Below are 19,684 nucleotides of genomic sequence, written 5' to 3'. Positions count from 1 at the left end.
ACTCAGCCTGTTGACCATCCATGGGTGACAAAATTCTGGACTTGGTCCTTACTAACAAGGGGCAGCTCTGTTCCCCATCAATTGTAAGTTCCTTGTGAATCATATCTGACCACAGGTCAATTACATTCACCATACAACTGAAGCATCATATAATACTTCCATATTTAAAGATTATGCAAAGGCTAATCTATTAAAACTGATTTATGACCTGGCTAAGTTCAAAACATACTTCTAATTTGATGACCCCACTGCTTATGCAGAATCATTCACTGACAAATTCTGTGCACATGTAATATCTGCATAGGCACATATGTACCCCTCAGAAAAAAATACAATTCTAAATTCTAAGACAAACCATATGGTAGAACCTAAACAAGAGCAGGCTCCGCTATAATGTTCTATTCTATTTTACTAGGTCAAAGCAAAATCAACCACCTTTACTCTATTCTGCAAAATGTTCTATCCTACCTTTCTAAGGTGACATACACCCTAACCCAGGTGCCACTTCCACCAACCCTCCTATACTGTCTAACACAAATAATTTTTAAAAATCCCACCATTTTGTAACAAACTTTCAAAGTATTCATAGCAAAACTACTGACCTACACGCATGGATAGATCTCAATAAACCAGATGATATAGCTGCTACAGAGACCTGGCTAAAATCTAATATCAAAGACTGAATTTCTCCCTCCAGACTTCAATACAATTAGTACTGATAGACTCCACAAAAGAGGTGGTGTAGCCAAATATTTTTGGAACAAAGCTTTTATTCTACCCCTTCACAAAGGCAGCAGCTCAGCTGATATCACCAGCTGTCATCCTATATTCATCCTTCCATGAAAAGTGTGTACACATGCAACTTCTTAACCTTATCCTGAACAACCAAATCCTATCTTTTAGTTGACATGGATTCAGGTCATCTCACAGTACCACAACTGCCTTAATATTCTTTATGGAGACTGACATGAGACTGTCAGAATTGTCTCCACCCTATTTCTCCACTAATCGAAAGCTCTTGATACATTATTTCACTCAGTTCTTCTAGATCAACTCTAAAAACTGGTCTCTCACCTCCCTCTCTTAGCTGGTTTTCCAGGTACTTGTCAGACAGACAACAGGCAGTTAAATGGCAAAACTCCCTATCTCTATATCTTCACACCGCTACTGGTGTTTCCCAAGGCTCTATGTTAGGAAACCTCCTATTCTGCGTTTTGTTAATAATCCTCAGTCTTCTTCCAGACAAGGGTTCCTCATACAGTATGCAGATGAGACTACTGTCATATGTTCTGCTGACTCTACATCACATCTGCAACAAACTACTCAATCTGCTTTTACGTCCATTTAGACCTGGTTACACAATAATCCGTCTCTCAATCCTAACAAAACCAGACTTATTTTACTTACCCCCAAGAAAAATACCCCCATAAACAAAACTCAGTTCACTGTACTTTCCCAGAGCAATTCTAGAATCAAAGTCATTAGTCACACTAAACTGCTAGGTGTAATAATAGATGAAAACTTAAAATTTGATCTGCATATACAACATAACAGCAATAAAACACATCAAAAGCTAGGAATTCTTTACAGGCACAAGCTTTTCTTAGTCTTTCCATGAAACAAATACCTGCTACCACTTCTCTACTCCCCTCTGACACATATGGTGCCTCTCTACTTACTAACCTGCTCTCTACCCTAAAGTCAAGGCTTGAAACCTGTTATAACAAAATCACCAGGTTTGCAAGAAGTGCGACATTCTGCTCAACACTGCACATCTCTACACTCACTGAACTGGCTTGAACTTGCACACTATCTCACCTACCTACAGTTAACTATGGCACATAAAATAATTTACAAACCTTCAGACAGTCCTGCTCTTAGTTCATTATTTACACACAGTCTTCCCAAAAGGTCTCTCTGATTTGACAATCAACACCTACTGCATGTTCACAAGCCTAACCTACCTGCAGGCCAGCTGCTTTACTCTTGCATGGTAGCCAGAGCCTGGAACACCCTTCCACTATTAATTAGAGCCAAACACTGTTGTTATTCTTTCAAAACTTCTTTTTGAGAACACCTCTCTGCTAACTGGATCTGCACTTGTCCTATGCCTTCCTCTCTCATAACCTGACATCCATTTCCTCTTGTATTTATTCATATTTAATTTTACACAATCTATACATTGTCAGTAGACTACATAACTACACTTTCAACAGAATCTTTTTACAATTTTTATACCTATTCTGTAATAATAGGTAAAAAACTTTCTTGCACTGTGATGGACACCAATGAGGAAGAGAAAAGGCAAACACTACTAAAAACTCCTGATGTCCACCACGGCCGTAAAACTTAATAGTAAAATCAAAACTTTAATAAAAAGAATATAACATAAAATAAGCAGTCCTTAGTCTTCCGATAAGCACTTTCGACAAATAAGCCTTCCTCAGATCGTATGTTTTTAATAGTATTCTGTAATAGTAAGTCTACATTTAATTACAGCTACTATGCATTTTCACTATCTGCTTTAACTAATATTTTCTATTTGTGTATTTTGCATGAATTTTCATATTAATTTCTGATACATATTTTATGTCTGTAGAGCTTTTGTTCCTGGGGCCTCCACTGAAAATGGGCTCTTAATATGCCAAAAATATAAACAAGGAATTCTGGACCCTGATCAAATCAACCAAAGCCAGATATGAGGTAAAAACAGTGATGGCTCGTGGTATCAGACTGCTGGGCTGCAGCCCACCTAACTTTAGAAAAAAAAAAAAGAAAAAAGTTTAATAAACTTTACACACTAGCAGCAGTTCGAACTGTAAGCTAGTGTATAAAGTTGAATTGCATTCTACGCGGAACACAGAGCAGCAGGCATACATGCTCAAGACCCACTGTTTTAAAAACAGTCCAGAATGGGAAGACCATGGGCATCAATGAAGATGCCCAGAAATCATTGTGGTTTTCATGCAAGAAATACAAAGCTGACTGATGGGACTGTGAAGTCAGCAGCCTGTCACATATGTGATGTGGCTGCTGATTAGTCCTGTTACTGTCAAATTCTCTTCCCATGCTTTAGTTATGAGGGAGAGAGTGACAGAGTAGAGACAGTGATCGGGTTGTGTAAGGCAAGTTCTCATTTTTTTTTTCTGGCAGTGCCAACCAGATGCTTTCCGCATTTTTTCCTGGCAGGGTCAGACAGATACTAGTAGTCTCTGTGTTTTTAGGGGCTGTTGATGACTTTTTTTTAATGTCGTATCCTGGCAAGGTTAACCAGATATAGGGAGGCAATGTGTTTTGGAGACTGTTGACAATCTTCTCTTTTTTTTTTTAACCTAATATACTGGCAGCCTGACAGGGTCAACCAGAGTCCTAGTGGTCTGTGTTTTGGGCGCTGTTGATGACTTTCTTTTTTTTTAATATAATATCTTGGCAGGGTTAACCAAATATAGGGAGGCAATGTGTTTTGGGGACTGTTAATGATTTTCTTTAAGGTAATACACTGGCAGGATCAACCAGATTCTAGCGGTCTGTGTGTTTTGGGGGCTGTTGATGACTTTTTTAAATATCAGCAGTCAAAGAATTGAATTATGAACGATCTATTATGCTGGTTTATTGAAGGTTACTGTGCAGTATATTCCTTCAATAAACCAGCATTTGTTAAGATCGTTCATGGTTCCAGTTGCTTTTGTTTGCTGATACTTTTGGATTTATTTTAAAGAATTGGACTTGTACACTAATACTGACTATTTTCACCTGGCAGGTGTCAGAGATACTAAGTATGCAGTGTGTTCTGGAGAGCCATTTGTGGATTACATGTTTTTTAACATAATCTCTCTTTGCAGGGTTAGTCAAGATACATTAGGATGGTTTGTCAATGTTTTGTTCAAACAAACTCTACTTTTGCATGAGTAAAGTGTGTATGGTGAACTGAAGTAAGATTATGTGCATGTTCCTTGCTGTTTAATGTGAAGGAAATACAGTGATGCAACTGTGGTCTTTTATTTTCATTATTTTAAACCTTGTAGACTCAAAACTGATTCTCTGGGTAGTTGGTTGAGATGGGGGGGGGGGGCAATGCCTATGTGCAAATGGATTGAATATGGTTCTGGCTTGCTTTGCAAGAGTAATGTGCATTTGAGTGAAGATCGACCACAAGCTCTGAACTCTGTTTATTGTTTGTGTGAAAAAAAAGAATACTTACCGTAATGACAGTGTCCTCTTTTTTTTTGTTGTTTTTTTTTGTTTTTAACCTGACAAGATCAAATCAGCTATGTGCGATGCGAAAGAAACAACTGACCTTAATGTTTACTGTTGTAATTCCAGCTTTGCAAAACTGTAATACTTTTCTGTACCTTAAAATGAATGTAAAATAATTAACAAGTTTAGTAATGAAAAATATGCATGCTGATTGGCCAGCCCAACCAATGTGCCCATTGTAAATCCCACAATATACCAATGGAAAAAAGGTCCAGTCAGCTGGACTTCTTTCCGTTCGTATATTCCAAAACATTTTTTTTTCCACCAAAAATTAAAAAAAAAAAATATAGCCCGTACTCTGGACATACCTGAGAGGCAGCATGGAGGAAATACAAAGAAAGTCAGGTACGTGTCACTTACCTGATTTTCTTTGATTTTCCTCCATTCTGTCACTCTCTCCTACCCCTAAAGTAGCCCAAAACATTTTAGTAATAAAATAAAAAAAGAAAACAAAAACGGAGCAATGGAGGCTTTCTTTTCTCCGTTGCTTCCTTTTCAAAGCATATGCGTGGAAACTCAGGTCCCATACACATGGGCAGCACATCAAAACAACGCAGCAGTATACCACCAGCCATGGAAGAACAGTAATGCGCCGTTATACAAAGACATTATTTTAGAAAAATAAGTATTTTTTTCTTAAATAATGTCATTGCAAAATAGCAATAACAGACTCCGTGGTTGTGGTATATTGAAATTTACCCATTGTTGGCTTTATTTAATCATCCGGGCTTCGCCCTTGTGATTAAACCACACCACCATGGGTAAATCTTCAATATACCACACCACGTTGTTGGTTATTGCTTACTTATTTCATATCTGTGCATCTATATGCTGAATGTTTGTAAAAATTTTGTAATATGTTGGAGCTTTTCTACCTGGACATATGGTGAAATTCAACTAAAGCTGGTTGCAGAAACCTGGGTAAATAAAAGTAAAATAAATAAAATAAAACATGTATTTGACTGGCACACACAAGCTGTAATATTTATGTCAATAAAATGAAAGTAATGCAAGTATGAAACCTAACTGTTACTATTATTTTTATTTTAATCCTGGCAGGATAAAAAGTGGCTACTTTAGTTAAGTAATTGGGGGCATTTGTGAATGAAATGAGTTGACTAGCTTTGCTGTTTACTGTTGTAGTTGTGGCTTTGTAAGATTAATGTGTATCTGGGTAAAGTCAGCTGTCAGACAAGTCTAACTACTGTTTCTATGCAACAGAGTAAATTAATACAATCCTTGCTATTTTTGTTTTAATCCTCGCAGGGTCAAAGTAGATACTTTCGGTCAGCAGTTGATATGGTGGCTGTTTGTGGATGAAATGTTTGGCACTGTAGCTTTGGTGTAATAATTCTGGCTTTGCAGGACTAATGTGTATTTGGGTGAAACAAGACAGAATGCAAACTCTGACTATTTGCAAGCATCAATTCAATATAGTAATAAAAACATTATTACTAATACTGGTAGGGCCCAAACGACCTACTTTAGGTAGGTAACGGGTATAGGGGGTTGTTTGTAAGTGAAATGAGTAGTCCTACTATTTACTGTAATAATTCTGCCTTTGCAAGTAATGCTGTGCATTTAGGTATAGAAAGCAATACAGTAATGTGACTGTTGCCTTTTTTTCATTTTTTTTAGCTTTCTAGGTTCAAACCAGGTACTTTTAGTAGGCAATTGGGAGGCTGTCACTGTGAGAATGAAATGACAGGCCCTGCCATTAACTGTTGTAACTCTGGCCTTGCAAGACTCATGTGTATGGGGGTAAGCATATAGGATGTGACTACTGTCTCTGTGCAGTAAAATTAAACTAACACAAATCTATTATTTTAATCCTGGAAGCATGGTCAGGGTTGATCCCACTGTAACATAGCTCTGCCCCTTTCTGGTTGGCCCCATCCATTCAGCTGTCTCCTGCACCCTCTTTGATTTGAAGTCACCAGCCGCCACTGGGTACAAATAGCCACTCAGATAAAGCATAACCACAAAGCATTCTTTAATTATGTCAGAAATCTCAGAAATGATGTCCAACACTGTGCAGAACTACTTGTAAATGATGTTAGAAACACAGGTTTAGAAGACATAACCAATCTACTAGCAGACAAATTTAGCTCAAACTTTACTCCACTCTCCCCTCCAATATTCTTAGATCATATTCCCCCATCTACATCCCCTCTCAAACCTCTGAAGTACAAGTTCTCAAGGTGCTATCAAAGGCCAATAACACTGTATCTATGGGCAAGATAACACAGCAGACTGCCTACTGTTCAGCTTGAAACATGACTTGTACGACCTCCTACAATAGCTGTTAAATACCAACCTCAGAACAGGGCTTGTGTCGGATGAATGGAAGACGGCAGGAGTTATTCCATTGTTTCAGTGAACCAGGGTAATTATAGACCCATAAGCCTGACCAATCTCTTCTATAAGACTATGGAAAGGTCCATTATGGAATTAATTAACAAGGATATAGGTAGACAGACTTTTATCCCACCCCAATTTGGATTTATCAAGGGCACTACCTGTTACTTAACCTGGATGACTTCTTCAGAAAAGTTACTGAAGCAACGAACAAATGGTAAAACAGAATGCACCACATATCTAAACTTTGCAAAGGCATTTGATACCATCTCACACACAATATCAAAGATAAATTCTCCCACTAAAAGTCAATCCCTATGAAACTTGTTGGATTGCAAACTGGCTCACAAAGTAAACCCAGAAAGTTAGGGTGTGTCTTTATGTCCTCCAAAAGACCTATCACTAGTGGTGTACCCCATGGTTCAGTCCTTTGGCTTTTACTTCTCAGGAATCAAACCTATTGTTAAGGGTTTGTGGTGACTATGTCTGCAGGTAACTGTAGACTCGGTACCATAATAAACTCTCCAGAGGACACCAGGATTCTTCATGAGGGCCTGTTCAGAATAAATAGCTGATTTCAAAACCGTTGACTAAAACTAAATACCAAGAAGTATATAACTATATTCTTTGGTCATCATGATTCCTCATGTAACTCACATTGACAACATACCTCTGAAAATTGATCCTGTAATTAGGGATACAGGAGCCCATGTTGACAGTGGACTGTCCTTTGATCACCACGTGTCCACTGCTATAAGGAATTCCCTTTTCATCATACAACTTAAATCAAAAGGTACTATGTCCAGGTCCGGGGTTGTAATATTTCCACTGTCAGCACTCATTAGGCTGATCATTGACTGTAACATCCTTTCAGTATGTACCCATCCAAACAGTTGTCACAACTGGAATGACCACAGTGCTTTGTCACTAAAAAAATCAAGGACCTAAATTGTAAAAACTATGCAGACCTTCTCAAAGATTTGTTCCACATCTCAATATCATACAGGCTACTGAGAGGCGACCTTTGCCTAGCATACAGAGCTTCAACCGACTGTATTCTGTCAGATGTACTACACATTCACAAGTCCAATGGTATCATAAACACCTACTCAAGGAATCTTAATCTCTTTTTGCAAAACAAATAGTACATATTAGTGGGATTAGCATGCATCAGCTCCTTGTTGTAATGTCAGCACTCAAAATGCCAACAAGTGCAGAAAAAAGACTGAAACTACAGGAGAAGAGCAAATCTCAAACATCCCTCTCTTCTCCTTTAAACCATTTTTTTTTTTGCAGTGGGGCTAGCCCCCTTAACCCCTTGATGTGGTGTGGCAAGCCCACCTCATGTCCTGAACTTATATATACCAGTTCCAAGATTACTATATCTTGGAGAAAAAGGAACATTCTGGGAAATGGCCAAATCAGAGTAAGAACATGTAAGTCCATTTATTACGCCATTCAGTCTGTGTTTGGGTACTTGCTGTAGCAGGTCCCCACATTTCAAATGGTTACCCATGTATCACAGATAATACCACTTCTATAGAACCATCTTCCACTCCATGTAAAATAAAAGACCTCTCTTACTTTATTCAAAAGTAATTTGGGTGAATGGATGGGTAAGCACAAATTCATCACCTGTTTAGCACCCTTAGCCCCCATGTATAGGACAAACATGTAAATTTCTCAACATATCCTTGTTTATCCCATCTCTGTGTTACTCATATGCAAAATGTAAGGGCTACACACTAGCATGGGAATGCAAGGATAACTATCTTAAGATCCTCACAGTTCAATAGACTAAGAAGTACCTATGGACCTGATAAAATCCTGCATAATCCAAGATAGAGAGAGGAGAGATTGTAAAGATATCTGGCTTGCAAACTTTTACCTTTGCAACTCCCTTTCAAGGGTGCAGCCTGGCATTGTCATGCAAGCTGTGATATGCAAATTGTTCTTTATTTAGAGTAACCTCTTTATGATGCCCACCACTGCTACCAATATGTGTTGGCCACCAATATGCATCATTCCCATGCTGGGCCAGTAATCAAGGAGCCTGAATCCTCACCACTGACACTGGAGAGGGATGTGCATTTGAAATACAAATGGATACACTCAGTATTTCCAGATGCAGACCTCTCTGCATCAAGTACAATATCTCTTAAGAGCACACAGGGAACACACTTAGCCCATTGTCTGGATGTCTCTATCTGTCTCCCTCCAGTTCCTCAATAAGAGTCCTCACTGGTACAGCTGTAGGGTTAGGTCCACAGCTGAGTGTCCAAGCCAAATCCACTAGCACCCTGTCTGTAAACCCAGTGCTTCGTGTCTCTGCCCCAAGTAGCTGACATATATACCACACACACACACACACACACACACACACACACACATACACACACACTCTAAGATTTAATTTTCATACACACACACCTGGGAAAGGCTGACAGATTACCTACTCTACCAACTTTGTCTAGACTATAAGGTAATTATCACTGCCACCAGTTAGTTACAGTAAGGCTATTAACAAAGGCTGTCAATTATACTGTGTAATATTAATACTAATACAAATGGTAGTAGTTCACCAAGATGGCTAGGATTTCTGGAGTGGCCCACACAGTGTCACCAAATAAATACAAGCACTCTCCATGGTTAGATACTTTGTACAAGGACCAGCCACAGTAAAACTTTTAAATATTTAATAATAAAAGAACATGTAAATACTGAATACATATTTAAAGTAAACCACAGAGTTCAAATAACAGAAAAAAATACTGATGGACAGACTCCTACAAATAAAGAAAATCGCTCTCTAAACTAGGCTTCACTATATTCCTGACTGAATCTAAGAGAATTTTACTGTTCCCTAGTTGTTACTTACTACCGCAACACAAGATGCTGTGGGCGAGGGTATTTCTAGTGAGGCTTCCCAAACAAAGTACTCAATACTCTGAGATCTATCATTGTAATACCTAGAATATAATTTTCAAGAGGGCTGGCAGAATTACCTGATCTGATCACCTGACTCTAGGTTCCCACAATATTCCCCTTTGAAGCTGAGACAGGAAGTTAACACAGATGGCCACAATACACATCCAAATATTTATGGCAGTGCCTGGGGCCTCCCCTCTTTTCACTGAGCTAATGGACAAGGACCCTTCACCAGACCCTGTGTCTCTGGTCCTATTCAGCACTGTGAGTACTGTTTTAATGGTTTAACAGCTCATTTACATTTCCCACATTTTTCTTAAAGTTAACCTCTGATGTGCCAGTATCCTGCATTAAAACATGTATACATTTAATTCAGCTACAGTAATACATGTACATTTTTCTTCATTTCAGCAGGGTGCACTGTTGATACGTTGCAACACGAGCAAAGTTCACAAATACATTTTCAGCACAAGCATCTGTACAAATCAGTTTGATATACGAATGACATAAAGTTCAAATACTTTTGTAAAGCAAGTGTCTTTTATAAATCAGTTTAATATTCAAAGGACATATCATTCTTTACAAAACTTCAGCTGGCTATGCTGGCACTTGCCCATATCAACAAGGTCTTGCCCAGCTCCAAATCAATATAAGTGCATGTAACTGAAAAAGAATGTAAGTTAGGAAATAAAGAAGCTAAATGTGTCTAATATGGGCTTATTATATTACTAGCTATCAACACAAGAATTTTGTATTTGTGCATTTCTTTAATTACTGTTTTAAAATGTATGCTTTAGAAAAAAATGATAGTTATTTATTAGAGCAAACAATAATATGGGAGCTTAGTGTACATATTTGAGATTCCTATGTATAGTTCTGCACCCAGACTTTGGAATTTTCCTCCTCACTCACTTAAAAGGAAAACTTTTTTCCAAGCCTTTCAAAACAGCTTTGATGACTAATTTACTTAACTGGTTAAGTGGGAAAAAGTGTGAATAATTGTTAGATGTTTAGAAGCATTTATTTGCTTTATTGATCATTGTCATGTTTTGTGAGAGCAGAATTCTGTGTTCGCTGCATGATGTTACAATGGTATATTTTTATTGCTGATTTTATGACAAAAATATTGTAAAACATTTTTGCTGTAGGAAAGTATATAGTATACAACTTTTCAGACCATTAAGGACTATGGGTCCTAAAACTTCTGAGAATATCTAATTTTACTAGCCCTGACTTTACTATGACTATGGCCACCAGTAAAGTTCAGTGAAAAAAAGACATGTAGACATGCAGCCTGATGACCCTAATTACACAGAAGGGTCCTACTGGAGTTAAATTAAGAACAACCATTCACTATCCAAGTCAGATTTGACTCCTATAACTCTTAGCACTTAAGAAACCCATATTCTGATCACATCTGACCTTGAATTTGAAATCTTTTTGCAAACTCATACTGTTTCTGCCCCTATGTTGTTCCCCAACTTTATCTCCTTGATACAATATGAATCTTCCTGTTTTATGTTTAATACTCTACATCATTACCTCTGTTTCAAGTAAATCAAAAGAAATCTTTAAAATGGAGAAACCACAATCTGAGCACTGCTCTAGAGATCACCTCTTAAAAATGTTACATATCGGATTTGCTATAGGGAAGGACACTTAAAACCACAGCACAGACTTAGATGAAAACCATAAATGATTTAAATAGGTACTGCTTCTAAGATGGTGACAGTGGTAAAATATAAGTATAGAAAATATAAATAAACTTCCAAACTATAAAATGCTTAAATACTGAGATATAGCAGAGAGAGTGTGTGTCTGTGTAGGGGGTAGCTGCAGTGGGATTACATCAATAACTATTTTTTCCAAAGATTAGGTGATGGAAATGCCTGTAGTTCTAGAAACAGGTGACAAGGCCCACCTTTTTCAAAAAGGGGTATTAGTAACGATGTCCTCCAACATGCAAGCAACTGTGCTACATGAACACAGATACTCATTAGCACGTGGCACCCTGCCCTTGCATCAACAGCCTGACCAATAAAACAGCAGGAAAGAAAGAACGTTTTTTCTTGCTCTTCTCCATTCACTCCACTTTTGATAACCTACCTTATTTTTGCTGCAGGCATGTGCTATGTGTTGTACTGTAGGCCATCAATGGTATGAGCCACTTATGTTAAACAGGAAAGAGTAACAGACTTTTCAGAGAAAATTGTGAAAGATGCCACGTTTAGGAAACCAGCACATTTTAAGCGTCAAATAAGATTTTGGAAAGGAAATATAATTTTGAGGTCAGGTCAGTCAAGCTTTTATGTTCAGAGCAGTACAAAACCGTTTACAGAGATCATCTGACAGCTCTGCCAGTCACTACTAATTATTTCAATGTAGTAGAAAATGCAATGTACAGAATGCCAGTAAAGGCCCTGTTTTTTTTTTCCTTTTCTAGAACCACACCTAGAGTTTCATAGTCCAGGTATTTGGCAGCCTGCCTGTTTTGTTCCCAGAGTGCCTTCCATCCTTAAAGGATTCCACCAGTTACATAGTTCAATATTATCAGTAAATTTCTGCATCCTATACACTCTAGTCAATAACATTTTGCAGGAAAATAGGAAGTATGCCTTCCTATATATGATTGTGTGTTGTTTCTTTATAGTTGTAAAATAAACTAGAATAAACTGCAAGGTGTAACAATTTGTGCTTTCTTTTATTAAAACAATAATTTTATTAAGCTATTTTTCATGAATAGATATGTTGAGTTATATGGGTGACCTTATCATAATGTTTTGTTAAAAAAAAAAAAAAAAAATGTATGTGCCCAGAACTTCATGGGTCTTTAAACAGAAGACATCTGGCCATGTTTTTGCAGCAGAGAACATCCCATCAGGATAATTTCTAGCCTTCTTGCAGAGGCATGTTGAGGCTAGCATCATGTTCTCTTGTGGTCAAGAAAACAGAGCCAGACAATGCAATTCTCCGCTGAAGAAGCAGACAGTTGCATTTCATCCTGTTGTCCCAGTATTAAGTGAAACTGTGCCAATGTAAAGGGGAAGGGTAGATAAAAAGCTGATAGAAAAACAAAGCTATGCTGGACTGGAGCCCCAAAACGTAATTCACTAGGGGGATCATTTTGTTTGAAGAAAATTAGCTGCAAGTAATAAAAATAAAGATTCCTAATGGCAATAGTTTGTAACAATTTCAAATGTAGCTGAATAGTCTGTCAAGCTAACAGAAACTCTATGCGATGCGCAGGAGTCGTCATAGGGCAAGCTACCATCTAAAAACGATGTACTACTATTATTTTTAGATAATAAGAGTCCATAGCTACTATAGTATTTTAAGCATCCCCAGAGGCTCCAGCCATGCATGTCAACCTCTGAGCATTACAAAACAGTAGAGGTTAGAAAGAGAATCATTTTCTTATTTTTCATAGTAGAATGGACTGAGGCAATGTAGCAAGCCGTCAGAATGGTATAGAGCTTGCATCAGATGTATGGTAGTCTAAGGGTGTAGAACCGAAGCATACAGACAAGTAAAGTCATGAAACAATACAAGGGAATCGACTGTATGCTCAAAATAGTCCAAATACAACATAGGAATAAGCAAGACACAGAAGATTATTTCTAAGTGAAAAAAGACATGTATTGCATCATGAGTCTGGAGTGTAGGAAAATGTAACATCAAGCAGCTAAAGAAAGCAACCAAATGAAAGCCTGCAGGAACTATTGTATGGCAACAAAGGGTAGAAAAAATAATTTTTGACTACTTAGGGGCACCAGGTTTTTATATGTAACCAGCATCTGAGTATCTAGGTGCTTCTGTCCTGACTTCTAAGGATTCTTACAATGTATGCACACGGAGTCATGGAATCAGTCTTGCATAGTACATCCTGGAAGGTTTTACAATGCTTCATCATTCATGCTCATATAATCAGTATAGACTAGAGCAGTGGTCTCCAACCTTTTTTGTACCAAGGACCGGTATCAATGTAAGACAATTTTCTGTGGACCGGCCATCTTGCGGCGTGCATAATAAAGTAGATATTTATTTATTTGACATTTGTTTAACGAGGAGGTCAGACCCGGGGAGAAAAGCTCCAAATACAATAAAAAGACAGCTGGCAATAATTACCAAAAAAAGTATACATTCTGCTTAATGGTGTAACATTGATCTGATTTTATGTTAAGAGCAATATTTAAAATCTGTCCCCATTATTTGGCTCTGTCCAGAATACCTCTCGACTGTACAGATTTTCACAGAATGTCCAGATTTTTGCCTCATATTTTTGGTATTTTTCTCATAAAATTGTTGTTTTCTGGCAGATCATTGAGGCTGAAGTCAGAAAATAGTCAGACAGTTGAGTTTCATACTTCATACCCTTCAGAAAATTCATACTAATGCAAAACCTGTATTTCCTATCAACTTTCAAAGTTTGTAAGAGCAGTACTTAAAAGGGTCCCTATTGGGCCTTTGTCCCCCCATTATTTTTGGCTTTGTCCAGATTTCTTGATCTAAGTAATAGACTGAGATATTCATACCTCTCAACTGTACAGATTTTCGCAGAATGTCCAGATTTTTCCCTCTGCGTTTTGGTCTGATCCTCATAACTTTTGTGATTTTCTGGCAAATCACTGGGATGATCTGAGGACTGAAGTCACTAAATAATGATATACATTTGTATTTCAGACCTCATATCCTTCAGAAAAATGCACGATAAGACAAATTCTGTTATTCTAGCAACTTTCAATGGTTATAAGAGCAATATTTCAAATCTGTCCCTAATTGTCCCCCTGTTCTGTTAGGCTTTGTCCAGATTTTTTGGAGGATGAGAGGTATGGTGTGTGTGTGTGTGTGTGTGTGTGTGTGTGTGTGTGTGTGACCGAGAGACGGGGGGGGGGGGGGAGTGAAGAGTTAGAGTGATCGTTGGCAGCAGCAGCAATGAGGTTTGTGTATCTTTTGTCCAAACTATATACATATACACACACGCGCACATGGTCTCTTTTGCATTCATGCACGCATCCACTCACATCGCTCTCACTCTTTTCCCATTTCTCACACACTGTCACTTTTTCATTCATGCCTGCATTCTTTAACACATCGCTCTGTCACACCCACACGCCCATTTACGCATTCATTCATACATCGCTCGCACTCTCCCGATCTCACACCCACACACACACACAGTCACTTCCTCTTTCATACCTGCATTCATTCACACATCGCTCTAACTCTTTCAATCTCACACACACACACACACACACACACACACACACACACACACACACACACACACACACACACACACACACACACACACACACAGATTCTTTTGCTTTCATGCACGCATTCACTTGCACACTCAGACAGGCACATAAACACACTCATTAAGGCATTCACTTACTTACCTGACTGCCCAGTACCCAAGTGCTCCACAGCCCGGTACCAGTCTGTGGCCCGGTGGCTGTGGACAATTGGACTAGACCACCACTAAGAAATCTGTTGTGTGAGAGAGAAAATGGTGGGAGTCATTGTGGAGTGATAGAAGTACTTCAATTAAATTATATTAGAAGCTGTATGATATGCATTTAGGTGAAGATTAGTGATTCATTAAACACTGCTGTCTCATGAGCAGCATTTGCTATTCTGGAATAATTTGAAAGTATTTTCCTTTTTGCTTGAATTTTCTAACTTTTTTATCCCTTAAAATGATGTATAACACCTGCCCAGATCATGCATCATATCTTCAGGCATGATTTGACATGAATAAAACACTGTCAGAGTATCTACACTGATTAATGTCTTCTCTGTTGATAGCTATCTTCTGCTGTGAACTTCTCCTTGAATGACTTACCACTGTCCCTTCAATGTCACTGTCTCAGTACCAGACTGAGACTTTTGGTATGATAAAAATGAATGACACACACACACACACACACACACACAAAGATGACATCTGAGAACCTAACAGTTATTTCTGTTTTACACTTGCAGCAGCAACAGTTTTGATTTATTTAAATTTTCCTCAAAGTAAGCATAATTAATTTATACATGTGCATAAAGGTGTAGTACAACACATTTGCACAAAGGACAGTTAGGATGCATTACCTCAGAACAGGCTCTGTGAGCCAGAAAGGTTACCAGTCATCATTTCAAGCCAGTATTTGTACAGTTCCAGAACTGTGGGGCGTGGTCCAAGTTAATACTCAGATGTCTATTTATAGTGCCATATTGCCATGGTTACCAGAAACCAAGTGCACCATTAAAGGAACAGAACATAGATGTTAGCGTTAACTGAAACATACTGTTTTATTTTTAAACATTTCTACAATTCTGCAAATATACCATAAAACATTTGTATATTATTTATAAACTCTCTGGCCATTATTGGCAGTACTAGGAAATGTATTTATAGCAAAATCCTTTTGATAACCTTCAGAAGTATGCCACTGAAAGTAAAATACAGTTCACTAACTTTAGCAGATCTGCTTTCTGAAATGCATGTCTGAGATGATAAAATTTAAATATCAATTACACAACATTCATTTTAAGACCACAGTAAAAATTCCCCAAAAGTATTTTTATATTAAAAATTAGTTCAGGTTTTCTAGACTATCTCAAGCAGATACATAACATCAGCATTGGCTTAAAGTTGAGGCGCTTAACTGTTAATCTCAAAGGATTCCTGGGGAATATAAAGTGACCATATAGCGGTCTACTAATTAATGTATTTATCTATCGGCAGAGTCGCACGCTCGTGTATGCACACACACACACACGCACACAAATGCACACATGCACACACAGACATGCACAGTAATAAATAGATAATGCCATCTTTTATTTAGCAGTTAGCATAATATACATTTGAGTGAAACATGTATCAGAGCTGAAGTGTGACTAACAACTTTGTTTGCTGAGTGGGGTTGAAGTTCCTGTGCTCGTATAGCCTTTTCAGAGTTTTGCTGCTCTTGCTTGCATACATGCTCATAAAAGATGGTAGCTGGCTCACCAAGTAAGCTTGTAAAACGCTTGATGTATTCTTCTACGTAACTACTGTAGTGTGTACCTCGGTAATAAACAACATGCCTTTCACAGATGGCAGTGATGCAGTAAGGCTGAGCAAGGGTTTTACACTTGCCTTTTTCAGTTCTTATAGATTGTTGCTTGATATTTTTCTGATTAACTTGGGGATCAAAAGAATTTATTTCCCATAAACATCTGGGAAGGATCAGTTCACTTATCTGGTTAATGAACAATCAGTCAAATGAATAACACACTAGAATGACAAATCCCATTAAAGTAGCATCCATTTACAACAGACTGAATTGAACAGCTGACTTTAGCTGTATATACAACTTCATTCTGAAATAGGATTGCTGTGGTCTTTTTAATGGTTTAGTACTCTTTTGAGGTTAACAATAAAAAAGTAATAGTTAATTGTTAAATTAGTTTTAGAGAAAGATACATAGTGAGATGATTTTCCTGGTTATCTTTTCATGTCTAGCCACTTGATGGCATGTGTCTTCATGTTAAGTATGCTCTCCAGACAAAGTGGCATCATTGTAGTTTGCAGATTTGATTTTGTTTACACTTGTGTTGTTTTAATGTTTAAATGAAGATCATATTCTTTGTTTAAGACTTGAGTGCTAACTTTCTGTTTTTACTCTGCCATTTCCCTGGCTGTAACAAGATGCTGGAGAGCATGATTAAGAAGCCTCGACCGACTCGCGCTGAGGTCAGTGATAATGCAAATGCTGTTTTGGATGGAGCTGACTGCATCATGCTGTCAGGAGAAACTGCCAAGGGAGACTACCCAGTGGAAGCCGTGAAAATGCAGCATGCAGTAAGTAATGGATTAGTTACATTATTTCTATTACAGAGTCCATCAGTATGTCATTTTACACACACGCACCTGTCTGCCTGCTTGTCTCTCTCACTGCAGTCTTTCTCATTAGCTTATTTACACAGTCTGGGGTCCAGTCCTGTATGCTTTCCCATTTTTAATGATGTGAACTTAATGCACTCCAGCAGTGGACATCTATTTAAAATTGGGATGTGAGGAATTCAGAATATAATCCATTTAACTATTAGGTCCACTTTCTGTAACTTATCATTGCTGATATCCATATTCACTGAAAAGGTTGTCTATGATGGCTGTTCCAAATAAAAACCACTAGAGGTCACTATAGTTAAAGAAGAGACAATAAAAATTATACTGTATACAAAGGCACTTGCCAAGATGCAGAAATGTTTTCAGAACATGGTTGTGTGACACATTGATACAAAGTACCCAGTGTGAATCATGTTTGGCTGACTTGTCATGTGTTTTATTGTATTTGTATGTTTCATTCCGAATGGTTTTCTTTTAAGATTATATCTATTCATTACACTTAAGGATATAAAGTACTGCTTTGAGGAGCTTCCCACATGTTTAAGGCTGTCAGCAAAAAGTAAATCTCAAAGCTACAATTGTTTCCATTACCCTCTCTAGTACAACTTTGTTTTACTTAGTTGAAACTGCTGTAGGTTGTTTGTTCCACTTTATTTTTCTTTTCATAATTTCATTTTGTGATGTCTGCTCAGCACTCAAACTGGGCATGCATCAAGCACATTTCTCTATAGCAGACATCCTGGTGCCATTTACTGATGTTCATCGTGTTACACTGCTGCAGTCATTACACTTGGATTATCCTGCCGTCAGGCGGTTCCCCAGTCGGCCTGAGTTCCAAAGTCTTGGTTCGGAGTTGTGTTGCTGTCGCCTCCTGCCTGACGTCAGTGCGACAGGGGTATATAAGATGCAGCCAATGCTATTTTCTTCAGTCTTTCTTGCCGCACGGTGCCCGAAGCAGAAGCAGTTCGCAAGTGCCAGTCGGCCGACTCCTGAGATTTTCATTCCGAATCCAGAACCAAAGTCTTCTACAAAGCTAAGTACCCCGTTGGGGAATCTTTTTCTTGTCTCAGACTGAGGTCAGTAAAAGTTAATAACTGTATTTCTTGTGGGAAGCAAATACCTCATAAGGATTTCCACTCCTATTGTATTCCATGCTTAGGCCCAGACCACGACTTCACTGGTTGTCGGTTTTGTGCTAGGTTTAACAAGCGCACTATTAAACGTCTGTTTGATTTTGCCCGACATTATTTTGGCCGAAAATAAAATTACACCATGCCATCGGAACTCCCGACGACAGGATTACATAAAAAGCGCAAAGACAAGGGCAGGCATCCGAGGCCCAAAACTGACTACGAGGCCTCAGGTGTCCATTTCTTCAGATTCATCCTCAGACCTAGGATATTCCTTACCCCCTTATGAGGATTCTGTTGCTGAGGAATCAATTCCATCAGCCTCTCCACCTGAGGACTACTCCTTTGGGGAGACCTTACATACCATGAGGGAGCATTTCCATTGGGAAGGCCAGAATTACTCAGAATCCAAGAAAAGGTTCAGAGACTTCCTTTTATTGCCTCAACACAGACCCCTTGCTATTCCGCCAGTGTTAGATATTGTGGATGATGTCTACACTGAATCCAGCTTAAACCCCGACTCCTTACCACCAGCCCCAGTTAAACCCGATAGATATTACAGAGTCCACAAGTTTCTGTGTAAAAGCCCTGTTGCTGACCCTGAAACTATATTTCTCAGGGACCCAAAGGGATTAAGGCCTCATCAGCAAAAAACCCAGTTTCCTCTGACAGATTCCAGAGCATTAGACAGATGGGGAAAGAAAGTATACATGTCTGCAACCTTAGCAATGAGAGCCTTAAATTGCCAGTTTCACATGCTAAAATATCAGCAATTTTTGATGTCTCAGTTAAAACAAAAAATGCTTCCAGATTCAGATCCTCCTAATTTTAAAGAAATGCAGGATTTATTGCATGCAGCTGAACAAGTGGGAAAGCATACTTTGCAATGTGGTTTTGATTCTCTAGAGGCCTCCTGCAGAGCAGCAGTTACAGGCTCTGTCATTAGAAGACATGCTTGGTTAAAAGAACATACGTTACCAGATCATGTTAAAGCAAAATTATTGGATGCACCTTTACAGCAGGGATGTGTTGTTTGGAGTTAAGGCAGAAGAGGTATTAAAAAAAATTTAGGATAAGGCAAAATCTATGCAAACGATAAAGGATTTCTTACAGGTTCAGCCACCAA

At 38.3% G+C, this 19,684-nt stretch overlaps 1 protein-coding gene across 2 annotated transcripts in view; it reads left to right on the top strand.

The window, feature by feature from the left end:
- Positions 1 to 19,684, top strand: part of PKLR (pyruvate kinase L/R) — a 711,145-nt gene that overhangs the window by 588,559 nt on the left and 102,902 nt on the right. For both annotated transcript variants that reach the window (XM_044080213.1, XM_044080214.1), the window contains exon 8: positions 17,228 to 17,380. In XM_044080213.1, the coding sequence (XP_043936148.1) occupies positions 17,228 to 17,380 (153 nt within the window). The remainder of the gene's footprint in view (positions 1 to 17,227; positions 17,381 to 19,684) is intronic.

Source organism: Protopterus annectens, chromosome 8.part0, assembly GCF_019279795.1.
Source record: "Protopterus annectens isolate FY-2018-M chromosome 8.part0, PAN1.0, whole genome shotgun sequence".
NCBI classification, from domain to species: domain Eukaryota; kingdom Metazoa; phylum Chordata; order Ceratodontiformes; family Protopteridae; genus Protopterus; species Protopterus annectens.
The sequence above is the reverse complement of the archived record's forward strand: the minus strand, read 5'-3'. Positions and strand labels throughout refer to the sequence as shown.